This window comes from Schistocerca americana, chromosome 8 (genome assembly GCF_021461395.2).
Source record: "Schistocerca americana isolate TAMUIC-IGC-003095 chromosome 8, iqSchAmer2.1, whole genome shotgun sequence".
NCBI lineage: Eukaryota > Metazoa > Arthropoda > Insecta > Orthoptera > Acrididae > Schistocerca > Schistocerca americana.
Genome location: NC_060126.1, coordinates 208,955,051 through 208,979,465, shown reverse-complemented (window position 1 = coordinate 208,979,465; position 24,415 = coordinate 208,955,051). Strand labels below are relative to the sequence as shown.

The window sequence follows — 24,415 nt, the reverse complement described above, 5'->3', positions numbered from 1 at the left end:
CTGCAGGACACAGAAGCCTACTACTCACTGTTTAATGCTACAACATTCCATATAGCCAACACAGAACTATCTGAGCTCTTCAAAACTGTCCAGCATGGTGACATAGTGCTACTGTGCCCACCATGGAATCATCTGGATGTACATACCAGATGCTCCTTGGTGGGGAGGAGGGTGGGATCGCATGATAGGCTCTGTCAAGCACTGCTTGAGGAAGGTGCTTGGTCGCTCTCAGGTGGATGAAGACAGCATTAACATCATTTTGACAGGAATAAACTCAAGACCCATCACTCAAGAAGAGATTGATATGCCACTGACTCCACCTCACTTTCTAAATGGTGACGAACTACTAACCATTCTATGTGGGGCAGAACCAGCAATTAGAAGGAATCTTACCAATGAGTTCTGAGTACGATACAAGAACATTTGGTGTAGGTGGAAAAATTAATATCTTCTGCTGTTAAGAAACTACCACAAGGTGAAGAGACATGCCTCAAGAAGAAGACCAGGAATTGGAGGTGTCATTCTACTCCAAGATGACATCACTTGTGGAAGAAAGCAATGCTGGAGGAGGTGCAGCAAAGCCGAGATGATAATATTAGATGGATCACTCTCCAGCAGCCAGATGGCATGAAGATCTATTGACCAGTCCAGCCCGTCATCCCCCTATAGATGGACAAGAACGGGGAGAATGTTGCAGAATAAGAGACTCTTACACCACCTGTTGGTGTTGTACACAAAACTGTAGACTGTGCTGCCCTCTGCAGCATGCGTGCATGATTGTGACTGAAGCTGTAATGGATGCTGTGAATAAATTTGTGAGGTGAAGTTACTGTGTTGAATTACTTTAAATACTAGTGAGTAGCAACAGTACAAATCCAACTGATTACAGCAGCAATATAGTGAAACGTTAAGTCCCATCTTACTTGTAACCCTGAGCTTGGAGACAATTATAATTGTGATACTCATGTTCAGTGTGTCAAAATCTACAAACACCATCTATGTTTTGTTTCCGCAAAGAATTCACTGTGGACCAGTGTTCTCCATGTCTGCCTCAGGTCGAGTCTTCAGTATTTGTAAGCCTAAAAGCTTCACATCTACAGTTTACGCTGTATGGCAGATCATCAACTTTTCATTATCCTGTGGCCAAGCTACAGGAAGTGGTCAGAATACAGCAATTGCAATCTTGTTAGCACATGCTTCCATGCCTTGCTGCAGCAGAGGCTGGGGGCTGCAATAAGGCAGAACGGTTGTAGTGAACTGTGGGAGGCAATGGCAGTTTTCAAACAATGCAGTAACAACCACGCAGTGAGCAGTTGTCATCTGTGCTACTACTAGCTTCTTGATTGTATGTACAGGTTCTTGTGAGAAAATCGATAATGTAATAAACTCCTCTGGTATAGGAAATGCCAATGTTACGGGATAAGATTACAAACACAGGCTTGCAAACACTTTCTGGATATGAAAAAGATAATAAAAATGACAACATTTAGGAAAAAAGTGACTGGCTTTATTTAAGAATAGATCGCTACTCCTATGTCAGTGCCAGAGACAGTGGTCGTGTGTGTTGTGCTTGTGTGAACGTATGTGTAGGTTTTCTACTTTGGAAGAAGGCCTTCTGGCCAAAAAAGCTCAAATGTACAGCAGTCTCTTTTTGTCCCTATCTGCAACTCAATGTCTCCTCTATACAGCAAGCAGAAATCTAGCCTTTTCATTATAGTGTTGTTATTCCATACTTGTCTTTCCATTGTTTGATTTAACTTTATTAAGATGCAACAAAATGTATTTCAAAAATCACGTGATTGACTTAAAGAGAAATATATCTCCTACCAAAAAGGCAGTTAAGGTCATAATTAACTGTTTACAAATAGTGAAGACATCATCTTTTTAACCTTTATTCTAATATCGGTCAAAAGCCACATGCTTCATTCTTATTTCATCTTTTTTTAACTGTATAAGAGGAGTATTAAATTTCAATGCACTGCACAATTATTGATTGTCAAGGCACAGCATTGGATGTGGTTTGGCCACTATTTACTTATAATTAATTACACTGTGGAGTTTACAAACTTTCTAACTAATAACGTTTCATACCAATTGAAAGTTAAGTAAGATAAAAAAAAATAGGCATGTAACTGCATAGAAAATTTCACTGGGGTGATTAAAACACTTTTAATTCTTTGATTTTTTGTAAAAAATGATATTATTAAAACACTTTTTCTTTTATCAACTCTGGAGTGGAGAGCATATACATCTTATTTCTGATTCTGAACTTCTTTCTGAACCAGCAGCACACCTATCAACATGCCCTGGGCGAGTCCTGCTTCTTGAAGGGCTTTCTCCTGTAAGGAAACCCAAGTCTTTCACTAGCTTCAAAGAGCAGCATATTGGCTGCAATAAGTTTTTCCTGCTCCCATTGCCTTTTTTGTTTAAATATTTCTTATCTTCTGGTAAACCTTCCGGGATGTAAGGTCGTGGTCCATGAAACTCTTCAGCTCGTAACGTTTCGTCCAGAGCTGCGCTGGACATCTTCAGAGGGGTGTTTCTCCTCCGGTGAGTCTTGCCGACTGACGGGTCGGACGTCTGAGAGCGACTTATATATTGTAGAAAGTGGGCGTGACCAGAGTTACACGTGATATGCAGAGGTAATCTTTGTCAGAGATAAAACTTAACTATCGATCGAGATTACGATCGATAGTTAAGTTTTATCTGTGAGAAAGATTATCTCTGCATATCACATGTAACTCTGGTCACGCCCACTTTCTACGATATATAAGTCGCTCTCAGACGTCCGACCTGTCAGTTGGCAAGACTCACCGGAGGAGAAACACCCCTCTGAAGATGTCTGGACGAAACGTTAGGAACTGAAGAGTTTCATGGACCACGACCTTACATCCCGGAACGTTTACCAGAAGATATGTCATCCGGTTGTGAAAGCTTTCATACTAAATATTTCTTCTCGTGATGAAATCTCTCTTTTCTCCATGACAAGTTTTTATTGACTTCCTTCTTCCTGAGCTGCTCTTTTTTCCTTTTCTCACTTTTGTTTTTCTCTTTCTTCCTTCTTTCTTCATCTAGGTAGTTCTGGTAATTTCCCCCCCCCCCCCCCCCCCCCCCTGAGAGTTATGCCTGGTCCTCTGTAAGATATTTTCTCAATGCAGAAAAACCCCTGTCAAACTTCATCATTCCCGTGACACAGAGCTAGTTATACCTGCCTTCATCAATGTACTTGTCGGGAGATATTATGGTTCTAATTGTCTGGGGATGTTATGGTTCTTCTTTCACACATTTCATATTGATGCATTGGTTCAACTGTCAATTGGAGTTTGTGTTGTACTTGAACTTAAGTTGGTTTCCATCCGGAGAAGCTTCCATTCATCCACTAGCTCATTGCAAGTAATATCCAGCAGAAATGCTTCTGCATGGTTGCAATATCAATGACACTTGCTGTGAATGTTCTGACAGCAGAAATTTTGCAGATTCCTTGATGCAGCCAGGTTGGTTTGAGCAGACTGTATTTACAGGCCTCAGTAAAATACTTTTTAACATGCAACAAGCTGCCATAGTACCATTTTTGTACAAAGTAACTGTTCAGATCTTCATGTCATCTCATGTAGGTTCAGAGCATGAAAGTGAAAGCCTTTCATTTCCACATTTATGACAACATCAAACATGAGATTAATTCTACTAATCTCACCACTCAGCTCAGAACACAAGTTAATCTTACAATCCAACTGAACACTTTGTAAGATAGGTGTACCTACTTGATACTGGAGAAATACGGTTCCCACACACATCACTCACTCCACCTATTGCCCGTGCATGGCTTTTGAATTCATAGGACAGGCATATTTCACATATTACAGTTTCCATGTACTGCGAACTAGCTGCATTTCATATCTGCAATTGACTATTTCCACATACTGGCTAAGAGCTGGATCCAGCACTTAAAACAGTGACTTGGCCGACTTTTTTAACAATTTTATTTCAATGAAAGTATGTCAAATTGATACTGGTATTGGTATCTTAATAAATGCTTTATTTTTCATAGGAGGAACAGATACTTCAGCCTATTTATTATGTGCAATTTTTCACAGCACAACACTTCTCACTCGATTTCGAATGAAGTATAAACTAAAACACCTTGTTTTTTTCACATGTGATAAGTGAACATCTTAGCTTTGTAACTAACACCTTACCTGATAATTGCTTATCATGTTCTTTGTGAAATCTCACAATTAGTCAACATCAACACCTACAGTCCACAAGCCACCTTGGGGTGTATGGCAGAGGTTAGTTTGTGTGCCACTGTCACTTCCTCCCTTTTGTGTTCGAGCCACAAATAGTTTGAAAGAAGATTGATTGCAGGTAAGCTTCTGTGTGGGCTCAAATCTCTCACATTTTAACTTTATAGTATTTTACAAGACATACATAGAAGGAAGCAATGTATTTGTTGACGTACACTCTCGTAATTTTATCAATAAGCCACACTGTGATGCAGTATTCCTCTCTTGCAGAGTCTGCCATTAGTCTTTTTTGAACATCCCTGTGACACTTTCATGCTTACTAAATGAAGATGCAGTGAAATGCACTGCTCTTCTTTGGACCTTCTCCATTTGCTATGAATTCCATACTGAGAAGTAATACTCAAGAATTGGTCAAATGTATCTTGTAAGCTACTTCCTTTGTTGATGGACTACATTTCCTAAGGACTTTTCCTATGAACCTCAGTCTGGCATTTGCCTTACTCGTGATTACTTTTAGGTAGCTGTTCCATTTCAAATAGCTCTGTACACATACTCCTAGATATTTTACGGAAGAAACTGGTTCTGCAAGTGTATACAGTGAAACCCCTATTTTACGTTTTCTTATGGTCCAGACTCAAAAAAACACAAAACTGAGGAAAATGTTAAAACCCCACAAAATATGAGCAAAAACACTTGCAATTGGCATATATGATTACAAATCACAATCCTCTCCAATACTTTGTATAAAATCTGTCTAAGTGAAGGAAATTAAATGTTCAGTGCAATGTCTATACAATAATATGTGGTAATGAATTTCATCAATTCTTAAAAAATCACAGATGTGTAACCCAAGTATAATCTCACCGAAAAAAATTTCTGATATGCTACGCCTACAAATTACACATTCAAAACACACATTTTTGAGGGATCATCCTTTGTGCTCACCCAGAGAAAAGCAAAAATTAATGAGCATGTTGAATTAAACCCAAAACATCACAGCAACTAAGTGGTTAAACCATAAGCATAAATGTGGACATCTGCTCAATGGCATACTTTGTCACCACTGTTATTATTCTTTAATGCTTTTCTTATGAGCGGCACTTCATATGCAAACCACTGTTAAAGTGTTATTTTAGGCTTTATGAGAGAAACAGAGACACAAAAAAGTTAGCTTACTTCCCCAATTGATGTTATAAGCTTATCAGAAGTCGGCTCAGTAAATTTTTGTACACCGTGTAAAACGTAAATTTGAAGGAAAGCTCAGGTGCTACAATTTCACTTCATACCCTCTATCACTGATGCCAATCTTTAGCATCTTCAGTGTGCGGTGTGTGTGGTGCAAAGTATACAAATGAGTAGTGTATGTAGTTGTTCCAACTGCATCATGTCAGATTTGAACACGAAAGTCGTTAAAATGTGCTATCAGAAAACCCTCATTCTACTTCCGTGTGACATCTCTGTCACAGCACATCGACAGAATTAAAAGTATATTTTCGGCACTTCACAAAATGCTTTCACCCCTACCTGCACTCCCGTCGCTGAAGGACCACTCCCCCTCTCCACACGTCCTGTAGGTGAGTTCATTTTATATGTGTTAGTGTGATGTGGAGGCTGCACTGGCTATTGGGTGACTTAACACGTCATTGGGTGACTTAACAAGTCCGCAGCCAATAAGAGTTCACTCTCCGGAAATTGATGACATTTCCTCGATTATGACTGAGCATATTCTTCAAGACTCAGTATTTGAATTTAAAAGGTTGACAATTGATATTGTTTCTGAATACAGTACATGAGAAATACATGCAAAAAGATGAGACTGAGTTATAATTGGCACAAGAAAAGGTGGCAGCACGACCCCGTCATCATGTATTGGCTTGGTCCAGAACACTTCACATCGGCAGTCTTGTTTTTCCATTACCACTGCAATGTAGCAATAGTTGTATCATAACTGCAGGGTGAAGCTAAATGTTGCGAGCTATGTTGGCAACAACGATTGTGGATTACATCAGTTTTTCCTCCCTCACCTCTCCCCTCTCCACAATAGCCTAAAATATTCCCTTAATTCCACCACCACCTGTGGTGCAAACCATCTGTCTTTTGAGCCACTTATAACTTGTTCAACCACATCAAATATCAATAGGAAGAAAAAGGGATGAAGTAGAGTGAGATATCGAGAAAGAACTTAGAATCAATGTAAACCTTACTAGGAAGAAATGTAAAATCGGGGCATTTTCAAAACTGATCATCTGTGTTTCTCACGGGGCTATGAAGTTATGGTGCAGAATCACGAACAACAAAAAATTGGAGAACGTAAAATCAGAGTTCCCCTGTAATCACACAATAAAAGGTCTTTCTGTCTATTATTCGCAATATGTTAGATACAATTACCAAATATGCAGCAACCTGATGCAAAATCATTTTGCGACTGGTTGCTGCATATTTGGCAATTTTATGGTTTACGGTCGCTGCATGACTTGGGAGCCACATGGAGCCCACCATTCATATGTTAGATACGTTTATGTCAAGGCTGAAGGGTCAAGCACTGATCTTCTACAAGTCTTCCTACATTTCACTACCATTTTCTAGCATTGCAAATTCTCTGTGTAGATTATCATCATATGCAAAAAGCCTCACGGAACTTCTGAAGTTATCTACTAGATCATTTACATATAATGTGAAAAGTAGTGATTCTGCAACACTCTGCTGGGGTACATACGACATAATTCTTACAACTGAAGATCTCTCTCCATTCAGATCAATATGCTGTGTCCTGTTTGCTAGAAATTCTTCAATCCGAATCTGTCTGCTGATATTCTGTACACTCATTTTTTTTTCATTTGGCAGCTACGTGAAACTATACCGACTGCCTTCCAGAAGTCAAGGTACACAGCATCTACCTGGGTACCTCTGTCTACTGCCATCTGGGTCTCATGGATGAACAGAGCATTCTGTGTTTCACACAATCACTGTTTTTGGAACCAATATTTTTGGTTCCCAGAAATATCGTAACATGAGCATAAAACATATTCTACAATTCTGTAACTGATCGACGACAGCGTTATAGGCCTACAGTTTTCTGCATCCTTTTGACGACACTTATTGAAAGCAAAAATGACCTGTGCTTTTTCCCACTCACCGTGAACACTTGGTTCCTCCACTGACCTACGGTACACTGCTCCTAGAAGAGCAGCAAGTTCTTTCACATACTCTTTGTAGAATTGTAATGGTATCTTACCAGATCCAGTAGTCTTCCCTCTACCAAGCAATTTCAGTTGCTTTGTATCCCATGGTCACTTATTTTGATATAAGCCACTTCGTCATTCATGTGATGATTTAAAGAAGGCCCTACAGGACAATTTTCCTCTGTGAAACAGTTTTGGAAAAAGACTTAGTACTTTGGCCTTTCTTGTGTTGTCCCCCATTTCAATGTCATTAAGGTTCAAAATGGTTCAAATGGCTCTGAGCACTATGCGACTTAACTTCTTAGGTCATCAAGTCGCCTAGAACTTAGAACTAATTAAACCTAACTAACCTAAGGACATCACACACATCCATGCCCGAGGCAGGATTCGAACCTGCGACCGTAGCGGTCAATGTCATTAAGGTCACAGAGTGTACGGATAGCTGGCTTCAATCGATTAACTGATTTAACATAATATCAAAACTTGTTAGGATTTCCTGTCAAGTGGATAGACATAATTTTACTTTTCAATTCAATGAATGCTTCACGCATGGCCAACCTTTTGCCAATTTTGACCTTGTTCAATTTTTGTGAAGCTCTGGCTATATTCAAATTTACAGCAAAACTATCTTTGCATTTGTAGCAGTTTTCTAACAGGGCTGTTGAAGCACAACAGGTCTTTTCATCCTTCACAACTCTGCTCGGCGCATACCGGTCTAAGTGTATTGTGCAATGATTGGTAAGTTAAACTCTCCATCTAAAATTATAACACGACCAGAAAATGTATGCGAAATGTTCTCCAATTTACCCCTCAACTGTTGTGCGACTAATGCTGCTGAGGCAGGAGGATTTATAAAAACATCTGATGACTATTCCTGATCCACCTGTAACACCTGTCTTATACCAAATTATTTTGCATTCAGGATCTATATAAATCTCACTAAATTTTATTGTATTTTTTTACATCTATAAACATGCCTTCGCCAGCATTGTTCAACCCACCTTTGCAATACATATTCCAAAACGAATTTTGAATTTCATTACTAATGACGTTTGGCTTCAGCCAGACTTCAGTCCCTAGTGCTATGTGGGCACTGTTACTATTTGTATGTGAGATTAGTTCTGGCACCTAGCAACAGACACTACTGCAGTTAACTAGTACTATATAAACATTTTCTTTCTCTGATCTGCTATGACAAATGCTACTCTTTCTGGACTCAGAAGGCATCTGGTAAGGCCTGTGAAGGGGTTTCTTCACTCTAAAAATGCACATGTGCACACAACACGTACTCCATTACCCTAGTAACAGCTTGCTGCATACAGTATACACCTGACCTATTAACAAAAACCCTTCAATTCTACACTCAATAGTTGAGGTCAAAAAATTTGTATCCGACACCATCACTGAATTGTCTGAGCCTCTAGTTTAAATCTTCCACTCTGCTCCAAACCAGAGGGCCACTGCGCATTTGATTCATAAACATTGTACTGAAAAAGGAGAATTCCTGGCTTGTGTGTTTAATTACTGTGCTACCATCCTGTAAATTTGCTAAAAAAACACGAATGTATCAAAATATACCCATGTTCAAAGTCATGTATCTCAAAATGGGCACCTACCACATTACATTCATTAACACCATTCAACAGGGCACATTTACTTCTATTAGAAAAACTTATTTTCATTTTGGTGTCTCTTTGGATAAGGTGCAAAAATGTCACTTAAAATTTGGAATTTTGTTGATTATGTTTTCATTGTTTGAATATTCATTTTGCTGTTTATTCAGTGATTTTAAACCTGTTTGTGACAGTTTCATAGCTAAATTTAACCATTTAACTGTACTAGAGACTGCTACATAATTTTTGGGAAGGTGAATCCTTATTAATTTTATTTCTTTTCTTTATTTAGGACTCTACAATTTGATTTTAGTGTCTGAAGCATATCAAGTTGTTGCTAAAATGGAAGAACAAGATCAAGTTAATGTATGCAGTTTTGGAAATACTGATTCCCCATGCCATTTAACGACATACAGTGCCTTAAAAGAACTGAAAGCTGTAAAGCAACTTTTGTTAGAAGTACAAGAATTACTTTCTAGACGGAGTGGTTTACACTCTACTGAAAATACTCAACTATGCTTCCATCATGAAGCTTTACTCCTAAAAAGATTTGAATTTTTGCAAAGATCATGCTGCAACCTATATGGCAAGAAAAACCACACTGCATGAAAAAGCTTGCGCTCAATCAACATAGAAACAGCTGACCTACTAAAAAGGATAGCCATGTCTGATATTAAACCAGCCAAAAAATGTGCCTTTCCTGTGGAAAAGAATTTGATACACTGAAATATTCACAAATGGACGTTAAATATCAGTGAGATGAAGATGATGAGACTAATGTTGGTCACAATTTGAATACAAGCTTAACATTTGTTGGAATATCACCATTAAAATTTCAACGAATTGGTGCAAGGGGTACAAAAGGATATGCAAAGCACAAAATACAAGTTGAAGTGCAATTATTAAGAAAATTGCAGAAGTGGGAGGACATGATCCCAGTAAATTGGAGCAACCATCCACAAGCAAGGTATGATCGACTTGTTCAGATTACATTGAGTTGATCCAAGAATTGAAAGAAAAATATACATATATCAAATAATAATGAGAAAATTCAAATTTTGACCTTTGTTCCCCAAAGCTGGTCTATCAAAAAGACTATGGAAGAATTTTGTGTTTCAGAAAGAATGGTAAGGAAGGATAGAAAGTTAAAAGGTGAACAGGGAATATTGGCACAGCCAAACGTAAATGTGCGAAAAAGCTTTCTGAGGATGTGAAGGCAGGAGTCATAGAATATTTTTATGATGAAGAGTTTAGTCAGGTTTGTCCAGGAAAAAAGGACTGTATTACTGTTCAGATAGATGGAGAAAAGGTTAAAAAACAGAAATACTTATTGCTGAGCAACTTAAAAGAAATGTATGTTGAGTACCGCAATAAATAATGGGCCGGAAATTGGATTTTCCAAATTTTGTGAATTAAGGCCAAAGTGGTGTGTGACTATAGACACAGCTGGTTCACATTCAGTTTGTGTCTGCACAATACATCAAAATGTGAAACTAATGTTGGCATATAGCCCAATAAAAGAAGATCACAAAATTTTACTGAGCAAAATTGTCTGTAATTTGGAAACAAAGGGTTGCATGCTTCATCGCTGTGAAGTATAACCAGGAACAGAAGCTCTAAATGAAAATTTGGAAAGCACTTTTGCAGATATTGATCCTGAGGATACAATTCAGTTCAAACAATGGACTCACACTGATAGAGATACACTTGAAACCAGAGAAATGACTGTTGAACAATTCACTGAACTATTAGCTACAAAACTACTACATTGCAAGCATCAGAGCAAGCATTTGCAGTTCACTAAAGAAGGTCTTAAACCAGAAGAATTGATTACATTAATGGATTTCACAGAAAATTACTCCTTTATTGTCCAAGATGCAGTGCAGGGATTCCATTGGGAAAATAGTCAAGCTACAATACATCCATTTGTCATTTACTACAAAGGTGATGAAGACCAAAGAGTGTCAGCTACTGCATAATCAGTGATTGCCTCCGACATGACACAGTTGCAGTGCATGAGTTTTTAATGTACTTGATTAAATCCCTTAAGTGCATTTTCAAAGAAATTAAGCATATTCATTATTTTAGAGATGTTCTGCAGCACAGTACAAAAAGTTTAAGAGCTTCCTATATCTTTGCCATCATCAAAAAGATTTTAGCATTACTGCCGAATGGAATTTTTTCAGAACAAGCCATGGGAAATCACCGTGTGACGGAATTGGGGGCACAGTTAAGCGTTTAGCAGCAAGAGCTAGCCTTCAACGCCCAATTGACAACCACATCTTAACACCAACTGATCTGTTTGAATATTGCAAAAAAAAATGTTAATGACATTGAATTTATTTATATTAAAAAAGAAATTATTGAATATGCAAAAACTGATCAAGAGAAATGTTTTGAGGATGGAGGTATAGTGTCTGGTACAAGAGACCATCACCATTTTGTGCCAACTGATGAAAAGCGACTTAAGATTCACAGAGTATCAAATGATACATTGTCCTTTACAGCAAATGTTAACCGAAATGCTAAAGTTGCTACTAAACATGTTGCCATTAATGAACTACAGCCTGGTCAGTATGTTGCTTGCGTTTATGATGGAAAATGGTGGATAGGAAATATCTGTGAAGTTTCATGAGAAGAAAAAGATGCCTTGATCAATTTCCTGCATCCTCATGGAGCTGCTCAATCATTTCATTGGCCTAATAGACGAGACATATACTGGATCCCAGAACAACAGATAATTGCAGTCATACCAGTCCCAGCTGCTTCAATGATGTGGCAGCAATACAGTTTGCCAAAAGCAATAGTTTTGGACATCAGCGAAAAATTTAAAACATTTAACAATTGAAGAATTCTGTATTACGTCTTGGGAACCACAGAGAGACCCAAAAAATGCTTGGGAACCTGCTAGATACCCACATTCAGACTTGGGAACCTGCTAGACACCCACTTTCACGCTTGGGAACCTGCAGTAAAGAAACCCACCAGTAGCTGACCTTGCATGATTATCGGGCGTGGCCCCTTGGCGATGGGGTCACCAGTCTTGAGATTGGTAGTGGCACAGCCACCATGGACCTACGTAACAATTTTCCGAATTACCAAAAAAGTCAATAGTTTAGGCGAATTTTTTGCACCTTGCCCAAAGAGACATCAAAATGAAAATAAGTTTTTCTAATAGAATGAAATGTGCTCTGTGAATGGTGTTAATGAATGTAATGTGGTAGGTGTCCATTTTGAGATACATAACTTTGAACACAGGTATATTTTGATACATTCGTGTTTTTTAGCAAATTTGCAGGATGATAGCACAGTAATTAAACACATAAGCCAGGCCAAAATTTGTGATATACTAAACCCCCAGACAGACAGTAGTTTGGCAAAAGACCAGGTCCATAGTGCACTTTCTCCACTACTTATGCCTCATTAAACTATGGGGCAAATTTCTCGCAACATAATTTGTTGCCCACTTTGAACTGAGATTATGCCAAATGCATTGCTTTCTGAACTCCACTTGCAACATTTGTGTGTAGAGCACACAAAGTTCTACCACTATACCCAGAAGCAAGAGTCTAGCTCTTTCACATTAGGAACAGTTGAATGCCAAACTTGACGATTTCTTCACTACTTCTCCGTCTCTGTAAAAGTGGTCTTCACAAAAATGGCTCTAGCACCTCAACCAAGTTACAGGTGAGCCTGAAACATTGCATAAGTTGATGTATGGCTCTCTGAAGATGGTCGAGCTGGGATCATCTTCTAAACTGGGGCACTTGACATGGAATGATGCCATTTTAAATACTGTTGTGTAGAGTAGGCATATAGTAAAGGCTGTCCTTCCTACAAACTGCATCGATATAACATTTCTTTTATTGTTGATGTTAGAGGTAGGCGAAATGCTACGCAGACAGCGGAACTGTACAGAGAGCGATATTCTGACAAGAACCCACCTTCCCAACAGATGTTTTTTCATCTTGTTGTGATGCTCCAGGAAACAGAAGTTTCAACTCATGACAATGCAATCATCGTAGCACTCACACAGACGAAGCTGCCGAAGTTACTGTTCTCGCTTCCGTTGCTATGAATCCACATGTGAGCACACAACAGCTTGAACACAAGATTGGCATTCCTAAAACCAGTGTACATCTTATTCTTACACGTCACCAGTTCCATACTTATCATGTACACCTACATCAAGAATTGCATGGGAATGATTTCCAGAATCGGGTACATTTCTGTCAGTCGGCACAGCAGCAAATCCTCGCCAAAGAGAAACTTCATCTCCAATGTTCTGTTTACCGATGAATGTTCCTTCTATTATTGGTTCAGCGACCATCCATGATGGTTTAAACAGGTAGAACATCAGCATCAATGGAGAAATAATGTCTGGTGTGGGATACTTGGTACTACAATTATTGGCCTCTATTTCATCAATGGTAGTCTAAACGGCACAGCATATGCCAACTTCCTCAGACAAATTCTTCCTCCTCTTCTGTATGAAGTTCCCCTAAGAACCAGAATGCTTATGTGGTATCAACACGATGGATGTCCAGCATATAATGTCTTGTGTGCACGTCGTGTTCTGAATCGAAGGTATCCTGCCAGATGTGTTGGTCAAGGAGGAACAGTTACTTGGCCTGCTACGTCCCCCAATTTAAATCCTCTGGACTTTTTCCTTTGGGGGATGCATTAAAGACGCTGTCTATCGCGATATTCCAACAACTCCAGAGGACATGCAGGAACGTGTTGTGCTTGCTTGTAATTCGCTTCAGCAGGCAACACTGGAAGCAGTAAATAATTCTTTCAGTCAACAAGTGCACCAGTGTATCGGTGTCCTGGGTCACCACTTTGAACTCCAGCAAGTGGACGAGTTTGTGATCCCAGGCTCAAAGTCAATGTTGTGTTATGTAAATAATAATGTTGTGTTTCAGTGAATGGTACACTGTGACACAGTTTTGGATAGGTCTTCAGGAGAAGAAATGAATTACTGAACAAAAAATACAAGGTGCCATTTAAGAAAGTCGTACCGCTGTTCATATCTTTGTAAAAAACAAAAGCTACGACGGCGGCAATCATGCTGACTGATGTCCCCCTGATGGCTAAAGAGCATTTGCTTGAAACATTTTGTAATTTGTATCTGGACAAACAGTTATTTAGGGTGGTCAAGATAAATGGGACACCCTGTACATTAGTATTTTGTGTGGTGTTTGAACATGTGTTATTCTGCGTCTCTTGTACTGTAGCCTTCTTTTTGAGGTTATCAGGTACTGTGCCTCTTCAGTTATGTAGATAATCACACACACACACACAAATTACCACTCACATTTTTTGTTTGTATTATCACAAAAAATTCATATGCAAATAATGCATTTGACAACAAGAATAAATCGTCGAAACAAGTTTTGCTCAGCATGAAAAAAAATATGTTACCGGCGCTGTGTTTAAACTAAAAACATTTGAGTAATGCAAAGTGAATGACTGCATCAACTAGCACTACAAGTGGCCAAATGCCGAAACACACTAAATATGCTTCAACAAATGTGTCACGATGATCACAACAATCACGAAACTCCGTTTGCGCTGTAGAGTCAGTCTGGAAATGGCTGTGGCTGGTCGTAATATCTTTATTTGAACGAACCTAGTTACTCCCATCAGCCATCAAGCTAAATAGAGCTTGGTAGCAGCGAGAGATAAGGTACGAATTGTTTCAACTTTTATACGTTTATCATTTCAAATCCACTGAGTAGAATACCCTGGTGCGAAGAAACTTAAAACACTACTGGACGGCCAACATCATGCCAGCGTCATTTTTTCTCCACAAACATTTTTTCATAATGCGTAAATTGTGGGAAAATTATAAATATGTTGACACGAAATTGGGTGCAAATTAACATTGTGGACATAGGAAATTTGAGAGGTACAATAAAACATGTCATAAACTGTGGGAAAACGTAAATTCTGGGAACGTAAAAGTGGGGTTTACAGTAGATTTTTCTTAAAGCCAACCTGGCAGGGTCAAGGAATTTGAAACATTTCTGGTGTCTTCATAACTATGACAGATCATCAGCAGAAAGTGTCACTGATATTTAAGTGCCTCTAAAGCATTATAACCGCATACTGCTTTTGATCTGCTAGTCGATGAATGGATTCTACTCCAATTGGAAACCAGCATAACTTCAAGTACAACACAAACTCCATTCGACAGTTATTGAAGCAAGTCATCAGTACGAAATGTATGAAAGAAGAACCATAATATCTACAAACAAGTAAAGTGGTGAACGTAGTCCCAACTGTGTCTCATGGAAATGATGGAGTTGAAAGAGGTTATCCTGCATCAAGAGGATATCTTACAGGGGAGCAGGCATCACTCTCAGAAAAAACCATCAATTCAGTTATGACAGTGTATGATTTGTACGCACCTTTGCCCACCAACCAACCGCCAAGCCAAACCATTTGTTACCCCCATTTTGTGAATGGATCTTCATGTACAATCAATGGTCAATATAGACCAACAGACTTAAGAATTGAGTTAAGGATACAGCTAACATAGAATTTTTTCTCATTTTGAAGTGCAATTGTTGTGCATTGCTCATGATGCAGACTGTGTGATTTTTCAGAGAAGAGCCAAAAAAACAAAAAAAAAAGTGGAAATTGTGTCAACAGCATACTCAGAGTAGTGTGTGTGTGTTTGGGAGGAGGGGGGGGGGGGATATAAATATCTGTGATATTAATTAACAACAGAAACAAGTAGAGAATACTTTGTAACAGGTATGTGCCTGAACAATACCTAATACATAAGGTACAAAATTTCGTCATTATTTTTACAGCTCTAATACTGAGTCAAAAGGAACATGTAAAAGCTATTAAAAAAACTGAAAGCCATTGAAAAAATTTGAAAGTCATTGAAAAAATCAAATGTCTACTAACTTAAAAGACCTTCAGTCATTTCTTAGCAAAGTCAATTAGTGTGCCAAACTCATTCCAAAAGCTTGATCACCAGACCATTCAATAATTTACATAAGCAGGTTGCAAAATATGAGTGGTCCCAGCAGTGTTGGGATGCCTTTCAGAAGTTAAAGCACCATCTTCAATCTGCTGTGCAAATGAAGATCTAAACTTGTGTTACATTAAAGGAAGATGGACAAAAGGACATTGGGATAAACGAACACATATAAAAAGTGGCTAATTGCTTTCTTAAAGGAACATCTCCCACCCAATTCCCTTGAGGAGCTCTATACCTATTTTTCTTTTAAGAACAGGATCCATATCGACACAGTACATGCGCTATTGATGCTGACAATAGACAACTACGATGATGATGATGATGATGATGATGATGATGATGAGTGCCGAGCATGTCATAAACCTCATGAACACAGAGTACTAGAGTATGGGAAGACATGCACAAATGTGCTCACAAGTTAGCATGTCTACTGACCCGGCATCCATGATGACAAAGTACACATCCCACTCCCGCATATAAAATCAGTCAGCACCACGGCAACAATTCAACATCTGACCAAAGGTGCAGTAGCCAGGGAAGTGCATACACGTAGTTTTCACCAGTCCATTCGCACGAGAGATGTGACTCATTGTCAGCAATGCCTGTTCAAAATCCCTTTCTTTCATTTGAATACCTAATACCACAGCAAGTGAAAGTACCAACATCTTGCAGAAAACATTCACCACTGAAAAGACCCCAGAAAAAATAGTTTTGGAGAATGTCCCTCAATTTCCTTTTCATATGTTTCAGCATTTCTGTTCTCAGAATGACATAATGTACCTAAAAACAGCACTGTTCCACCCAGCCTCCAATGGTGGAGCCACACCACTGCTGACACCTTCAGTTGCAGATGTGAGTACCTCAGCCTCAAGTAAAGCCACTGAAATGGCACAGTTCCTGCCATACTACTGAATCACCTCAATCCAAAGATACATTCCGGCAGACCTGGTGAGTGGCCACTAACAGCAGAGAATCTTTGACCTCTTGCGACCAACGAACACCCGGGTCAGTGCAGCCACCACCCCCACTACTCTCTGTGGGTAGAGGTCAGGGCTCACATCCTTGGAAGGGTACCTGTACAGCTACCCAGCATCATTAGAGCCACTCAGCGGAAGCTAATGGCACCATGCTGGTATGGCAAACAAACCAGTTGCACACAGACACCAGCAGATTCTACACTGAGGCAACCACCACCATCCCCGGAATCGGCTCAGCATAACTTCAGATGCCATATTGAGTAAGATGACATCTGTTGGACCGTCAATGTCAAAGTTGGTCCACCATGGAGTGGGGTCCTTTTCCATCTCCAGCACCGATGACTCCAAGCAGAGAGGCAGAAATCCAAACACCACCCAGCTCCAGCATCAAGACAGTGCCCTTGCAGCAAGCAGAGGACCGTGTAATTACAGATCGGCAACCGTCAATACCAATGAATTTAAAGATGACCATCGAACACCTTATGAGCTGCCAATCAACATCTGTCCCCTGCTGTTACAACAATACCACTACCAACTGGGACACATCCAGGTCTATAGGGGAATTAAAGTGGGGAGGGATGCTATCTACATCTGGTCATCTAACAGAGAGGTCAATAACCTGTGATCATGGCCTTCTTCTTCAATATTCTCAGAATAGCTAACTACACTATGGCTGAAGGACTTAGCGTGACAGCAGATCTATGGGTAACTCTCTTGGCTTGCTTTCTAAGACATGACAGCTAGGCACAGATTGGCTTTTGTGAACTGTCAATTTTACTTGTGCAGTGATCCAAACTGCACAATAACGTGTATCTGTTACACCATAGCAGGTATAATAAAGGTTTTTTTTGTCATTATTCCACTTTTCAAAATTTCATTATAAGGTAAATGAGGTTAGGTAAAATTTAGCACATTCAATTGTTGGATTCAGATTGTACCTCTAATTGTGGCTGTGTATCACATTTGTAGGCATGAGAAAACTAAGGAATGCAGGAATCAAGATTTTCACTGTGGGGAATCATGATTTGCTGTAAATAAAATCCGGGAACACTTTCAATTATTTATTGCACAAGAACCAAACATTGTACAGATATTATACATATGTCATTTTAAAAAGAAACCATGAAAGTTTCTTTCATGTATACCGCCACAGCGCAGTTTTGTAATCTGCTGAATGTCAGCGCTAGTCGCAAACATGGCGAGTTTAGGTGCGGAGCAAGCTGTTTCATGAAATGGTCTCACCGATCACCAGATCTCACTCCGTGTGACTTTTTTCTGTCTGGTGTATATACCGCCTCCACCACGTGATGTAACAGGGCTCCAGGAGAGAGTACGGGAAGTGACTGCCACAGTCGACAATGCCATGCTCGAACGGATATGGCAATAATTTGATTACCATACTGATGTCTGCCGGGTCACTCATGTTTCGCATATCGAATGTTTGTAAAAAAAACTTTAAGAGTTTCTCTTCAAAATACAATATGTATGACATCTATACAGTGTTTAGTTCTTGTGCAAAAAATAACTGAAAGTGTTCCCAGACTTTATGTACATTCTGTATATTAAATATATATTTTTTCAAAAATCATACAAGTAGGACTGTCAGTGGCACATATAATGCAATCAATGGGGAAAAGCAGGATCATCCACGACAGGACAATATAGCAGAAACTAGGAATGAGGAAACATGGTAATGGGAATAATAAAGAAATTATGTGGAAGGTATCATCAGTTCATGATAGGAAAGAGACATACATACAATATCTCCAACATTTGTTCAAAAATGGCTCAAATGGCTCTGAGCACTATAGGACTTAACATCTGCGATCATCAGTCCCCTAGAACTTAGAACTACTTAAACCTAACTAACCTAAGGACATCACACACATCCATGCCCGAGGCAGGATTCGAACCTGCGACCTTAGCGGTCGAATGGTTCCAGACTGAAGTGCCTAGAACCGCTCGGCCACACCGGCCAGCTCCAACATTTGTTCTCAGCATATTTACTTACTGGTCTTTGGACAACATGAGGGCTTGATGCTAACATTACAGTTTGGATCTTGATATTCATCACAACACCATGCACTAGGTATGCATCGACCATCATCACACTGTTGTCTACCCTCACAAGGATCGGGACCTGCAGTATCACAAGTAACAAGGTACATTCACAAAATTAAGAAAGGTGATTATTTAAAGAACTCACTCTGAATCCTGATCACATATCAGTTGATCTTATTTTATTATCAACAGGAGCCATAAAGAAAGTTTGTGAAAAAAGGGGAGGGGAAGGGGAGAATGATACAACCAATTTACTTTATATCAACATCAGACACTGTTAAAATGTTACTGCTACAACCAACTGAAGATACCAAACAGATATCTCTAAGAAAAACTTATGAGACTTACACAGTGTTATGCAGCTGCAAACCTGATAAGTGTATTTATGAAAACTGATTTCCTACTTTCTTACTCCCACATTACATTCATCAGCACCTTCAAGTTTAAAAATAAAAACTTCAAAAACTATAGTTACGCCAGCAACATTTTTGTGGCCAACTGTGATAAAAAAAACAGACATGCATCTACAAATATAGACTCTTTATGTATGAGAACTTGCTGCATGAAATGCTCAATTGTATTTCTATTCTGCAGTACACAGCTGATTAGTGTAAAAATTTCAGATCCAACAGCAGCCTGCAGTAAATGCTGCTAGTCCGCAACAGTACTGACTCAACAACCAAATCAATTTGGATTTCAAAAGGGGAAAAAACAATAAACACCATTAGGGAATTCACTGAAAAGATAAGCTCTGCTTTAAACAAGGGTAAAAAGGTCACTCGTAATTTTTTTGATGTGACCAAAGCTTTCGACTCAGTCAGTCACTTGCTACTTTTACACTGGGATCGTGGATAAGGCATTGCAGTGGTTCAAATCTTATTTGTCGGAAAGATAACAGATAGTTACTCTAAATTCAAATGGAAAAAAAATCATTCTCGGACTGGACAAAGATTTGTACAGGGGTTTCACAGGACTCAATTTTAGGACCTTATCTTTTTCCAATGTATATAAATGATTTACCTGTAAACATTGATGTTCACTCAGTTTTATTCAAGATGACACCTCAGTTTTAATTGAAAATGACAATTTAGAACAAATTCACAATACTGTGGAAAACATAATGGGGAACCTAGAATTATGGTTTCAGCACAATGGATTAAAACTCAATGTCACAAAAACACAATTAGTGCAGTTCAGTGCTTAAAACATTAGCAACATCTCCCATACAAATAGTGCACGACAATCAGGAAATGACTGAAGCAAGTTATGTAAAATTTCTAGGTCTAAACCTTGACAAAAGTTTAAATTGGAAGGCACATGTACACTTCTTAGCACACAAACTAAACAGATTAGCTTATGCGATGAATGTCTTATCTGGTTCCACCCTTATGAACACCAGGAAGATAGTCGTCTACCACAGCTACTTTGGGACTATAATTCAATATGGAATAATTTTCTGGGGAAACTCTATAAACTGCCCAAGATTACTTACAATTCAAAACAGAATCATGAGTAACGTGTGTTTCGTCCAAAAAAGAACATCATGTCACCCATTATTTAAAAAATTAAAAATACTAACCATTCCTTCTCTGTACATCTATGAAACTTTTATTTTCATATATAAAAATCAAAACTCACTTGACAATTTTCATTTCAACCACAGTTACAGTACTTGCACAGACACAGCTTCCAACTTCCCTCTCATAATTTAAAATTTTACACTCAAACACCATTGTACATGGGATTAAAAATTTACAATAAATTAAATAACACAAATCTATTAAATATGCAGTTTGGCCCACTAAAAATATTGTTATTTAATATACTAGTGGGAAAATGTTATCATTCAATTGAAGAATTCATGCAGGACTGTTTGGTAATTTGAAAAGAAAAGAAACAATAAAGATTATGTATTGTATAATAAATTGTTAATGTAGCATATAAATTGTACTGCAAGCTGCAAAAAGACCACAAGTGTTACATATGTTATTGTCAAATTGTTGATGTGTAAAAATGTAGATATGCCTACTGAAAAACGTTAATTATTATAACCTTTTTAAGTAATCTGACATGTCCTCAGTACAAAAATCTTTGATTTGTAACTGTACGTTACGAGACAAGTAAACTACATTCCACATTCCGTCAACAGTAAACTGCAAACATTGCTTAAACATTGCTTACGGAATTTTAAAAACACATTGCTAAACATCTGTTTTAAAAATCACAATGTCCAAGAGTTCCAAAATCTGAAGGGTAGATAGTGGAGGACTGCAATTTATTCTGCAACAGGGTTCGACAAAATGTTTTGGCAAAACATATTCCACCATAAGGTGACTTAAGCACTAAAGTCACTTTGTACTTGCCCAATCAGTTTTATCACAAGTAATCATAATGTGTGTGTCACCATAAATCAGCTAACTTAGAATAACTTCATTTGAATTACATTTTCTGTGTGTGAACTTTGCCCATCTCCTTTCAATATCTAAATCTAATGGATTTATTGACAAAACCAATGGTTTATAAAAGAAAAAAAAAGTTGTTTTCACATTCTATAATTGATTATGTAAGTATACTGACCACAATGAACTGGTAACTCATCAGCTCCATCCTTGCAATCAATTCGACCATCACACACGTATCTTCTCAGAATACACGCACCCGATGAACACAAAAACATTTTGTCAGCTGAACAGTGTGACTTTTCTGCAATTGAAAAAGAATGGATATACAAGAAGCTCCAAACTACTGTTGAAACTAGAATTGTATATTGTCAACTTAAATGGTAACATATAACAGAGTAAATTTTATAAATATAATGGCACTGTCAAGAGATCAATAAAATTGAACAAAGAAGTGAGGGAAGACCATTGGACTAACAATGGATGCAGAAACACAAACAAATCAAAAGGTTACAAAGCCAGGTCTGCCAGCCAACCATAGGTAGCCACAGACCTTCAGGGGATGAGATTATGGCAGGAGGAAACCAGACCCCAACTCTCAGGCTGGCAACACCATATTGCCTGGCCTCCAGATACAATCACACAACCCACACTGCCATACAAAATGTAAAACTAGTTTCGCTGCTTGGATATTACCAAGTAAAACTGAAGGTAAGTCAGCTAGCTTCTAGGTTTGCTTTATCATATTTAACGGAGTCAGACACATCCTTAAAATGTGTGCCACTGATAAATTAGTGCTATAACTGCAATAATGTGGAATGGCTTTTTAAAGAATAGGACATTCTTGTGAGGGTAATGTGAAGTCAGGTTTTCTGAACAAAAACATCCATGCATGGGTTTCTTTATCATACTTAGCTGCTTGGTGGCAGCTACAGCATATCACTTTCTATTCCAGGACACTTGCTATCATTAGGATAGGACATCCAAAAGTCCGGACCTGGTGTCTCCAATTTTAAGATATCCTTTTTGATTTTTTGATAGCCTCCTTGGCCAAACGACCTTTGCCTCCTTTCCTGATATTCCAATGTGACTGGGGGGGAGGGGGGGGGGGGGAGTCCAGAGAAATACCTGTACCAGGGATAGTAGTGGGCGATGGCAATGCCACCTAGGTTAAGAAGGCCTGTGCACTGCCTGCAAGTAGAGTGATGAGTATGCAGAGAGTAGTCATAACAACAGCAAATGACTAGTGTTGTGTAGCATTGCACTGAACTTGCAAATGGGTCATTCCATGGCAAGTGGCCTGAAGGTCCCCACTCGACCATCTCCAATTTCGATGAAATTTTTACAGGATGTACATATAGACCTTACATGAAGCACTGCCAAATTACAGCTTCATAAGTAGTATGGTGGGGCCACTAGCCACCTTTCCGTAAAGGCTCGTTTTTTGACATTTCAACTGAAATGAATAAATGATCAGCTTTGTTTTACCACTGTTCAGGATCTAAGATACTTGTTGTGCTGAAACTTTGTGATCCTGCTCAAATTTTTGGGTAGTACAAAAGGTCAAACTACGGTAAATTCATCATAGTGTGCAATCAAAGTGGCTCATAAATCTTGTCGTACCAAATTTTGGCTATACTTTATTGCCTTGTATCTACTGAAAGAGTAATTTTCTGAAGCTAATACTTTAGTTATCTGCAGCCTGCCAGCATGTCATAAAGCTCTGCAAGTGGTATCCAGATTGCTCAAATAATAACTGAGTTATCGAAGTTCCAAGTGTGCTAAAAAAATTTAATCAGTCAATTTTGACTCACTTTCAAAAAGGTCATATCGCAAAAGGGGTCACTCAAATTTTTCTCGGCACCATTGAAAAGAGCTCACCTTGTTTGATCAGAAAAATTGTTTTTATTTTGGAGACTTTGCATTTAAGAACAAATAAACTTATATTTTCATTACATTACATTTCTCGACATTGCGATTTAAATGAATAAATGATCAACTTTGATTTACCATTACTCAGGATCTAAGAGATGTGTCATGTTGAAACTTTGTGATCCTGTTCAACTTTCTGGGTACAAAAGCTTAGCTGTAAAACAAAGGGTCAGACTATGGTAAATTCATCATAGTGTGCTATCAAAGTGGCTCATAAATCTTGACATACCAAATTTTGACTATACTTTATTGCCTTGTATCTACTGAAAGAATAACTTTCTGAAGCTGATACTTTAATTATCTGCAACCTGTCAGTATGTCATAAAGCTCCGCAATTGGCATGGAGATTGCTCAAATAATAACTGAGCTCACCTTGTCTGATCAGAAAAAGTTGTTTTTATTTTGGAAACAGACCAGTTTAGTGTCAACAGTAGAGTTTGGTAACATGCTTCAACAATCAGTCTGAAGCACAATGTTGTGTAGTGAAGTGTGTTCAGATGTTGTGTGTAATGCCTTATTAAATGATGTGAAGTGTGTTGTCATTACTGGATAAACATCTTTTTAGTAAAAATTATTTCAAGATACAGGGTGACTCTTTAGAAATGTTTATCAGGTTATTTAATTTTTTTCTGTTGTATTCTCAAGGAAATTCCCTTTATCTATGATTGTTTAATATTTTTCAGTTGGAAATATACATCACTTCTGCTTTATCTAATATTGATACAAACAGCAAATGGGCACTTAAGTTTAATTGTAGTGTAATGGATATCAACGAGGTTTCAGTACCATGTGTCATTGGCCTTGCAGATAATTCTGCATGTCATCTGAAAACACACACACACATCAACAAGGCTTCATTCTAATCAAAGAATTTTCAGTAGAGCAACAGGAATTACTAAACCAAAGAAGTGAGATATGCCTTACTGAAAATGCAATACTTGTGGACAAATATGACTTTCTACAAAGATCTTGTAATCCTTTTGGTGCACAGAACCATTCTGTTAAAAAGG

At 38.4% G+C, this 24,415-nt stretch overlaps 1 protein-coding gene across 1 annotated transcript in view; it reads right to left on the bottom strand.

The window, feature by feature from the left end:
* LOC124544842 overlaps positions 1-24,415 on the bottom strand; it is a 75,991-nt gene that overhangs the window by 32,969 nt on the left and 18,607 nt on the right. The window contains exons 4-5 of the mRNA XM_047123548.1: positions 21,652-21,777; positions 19,025-19,153 (exon numbers count right to left, since the gene is read on the bottom strand). Of these exons, the coding sequence (XP_046979504.1) occupies positions 19,025-19,153; positions 21,652-21,777 (255 nt within the window). The remainder of the gene's footprint in view (positions 1-19,024; positions 19,154-21,651; positions 21,778-24,415) is intronic.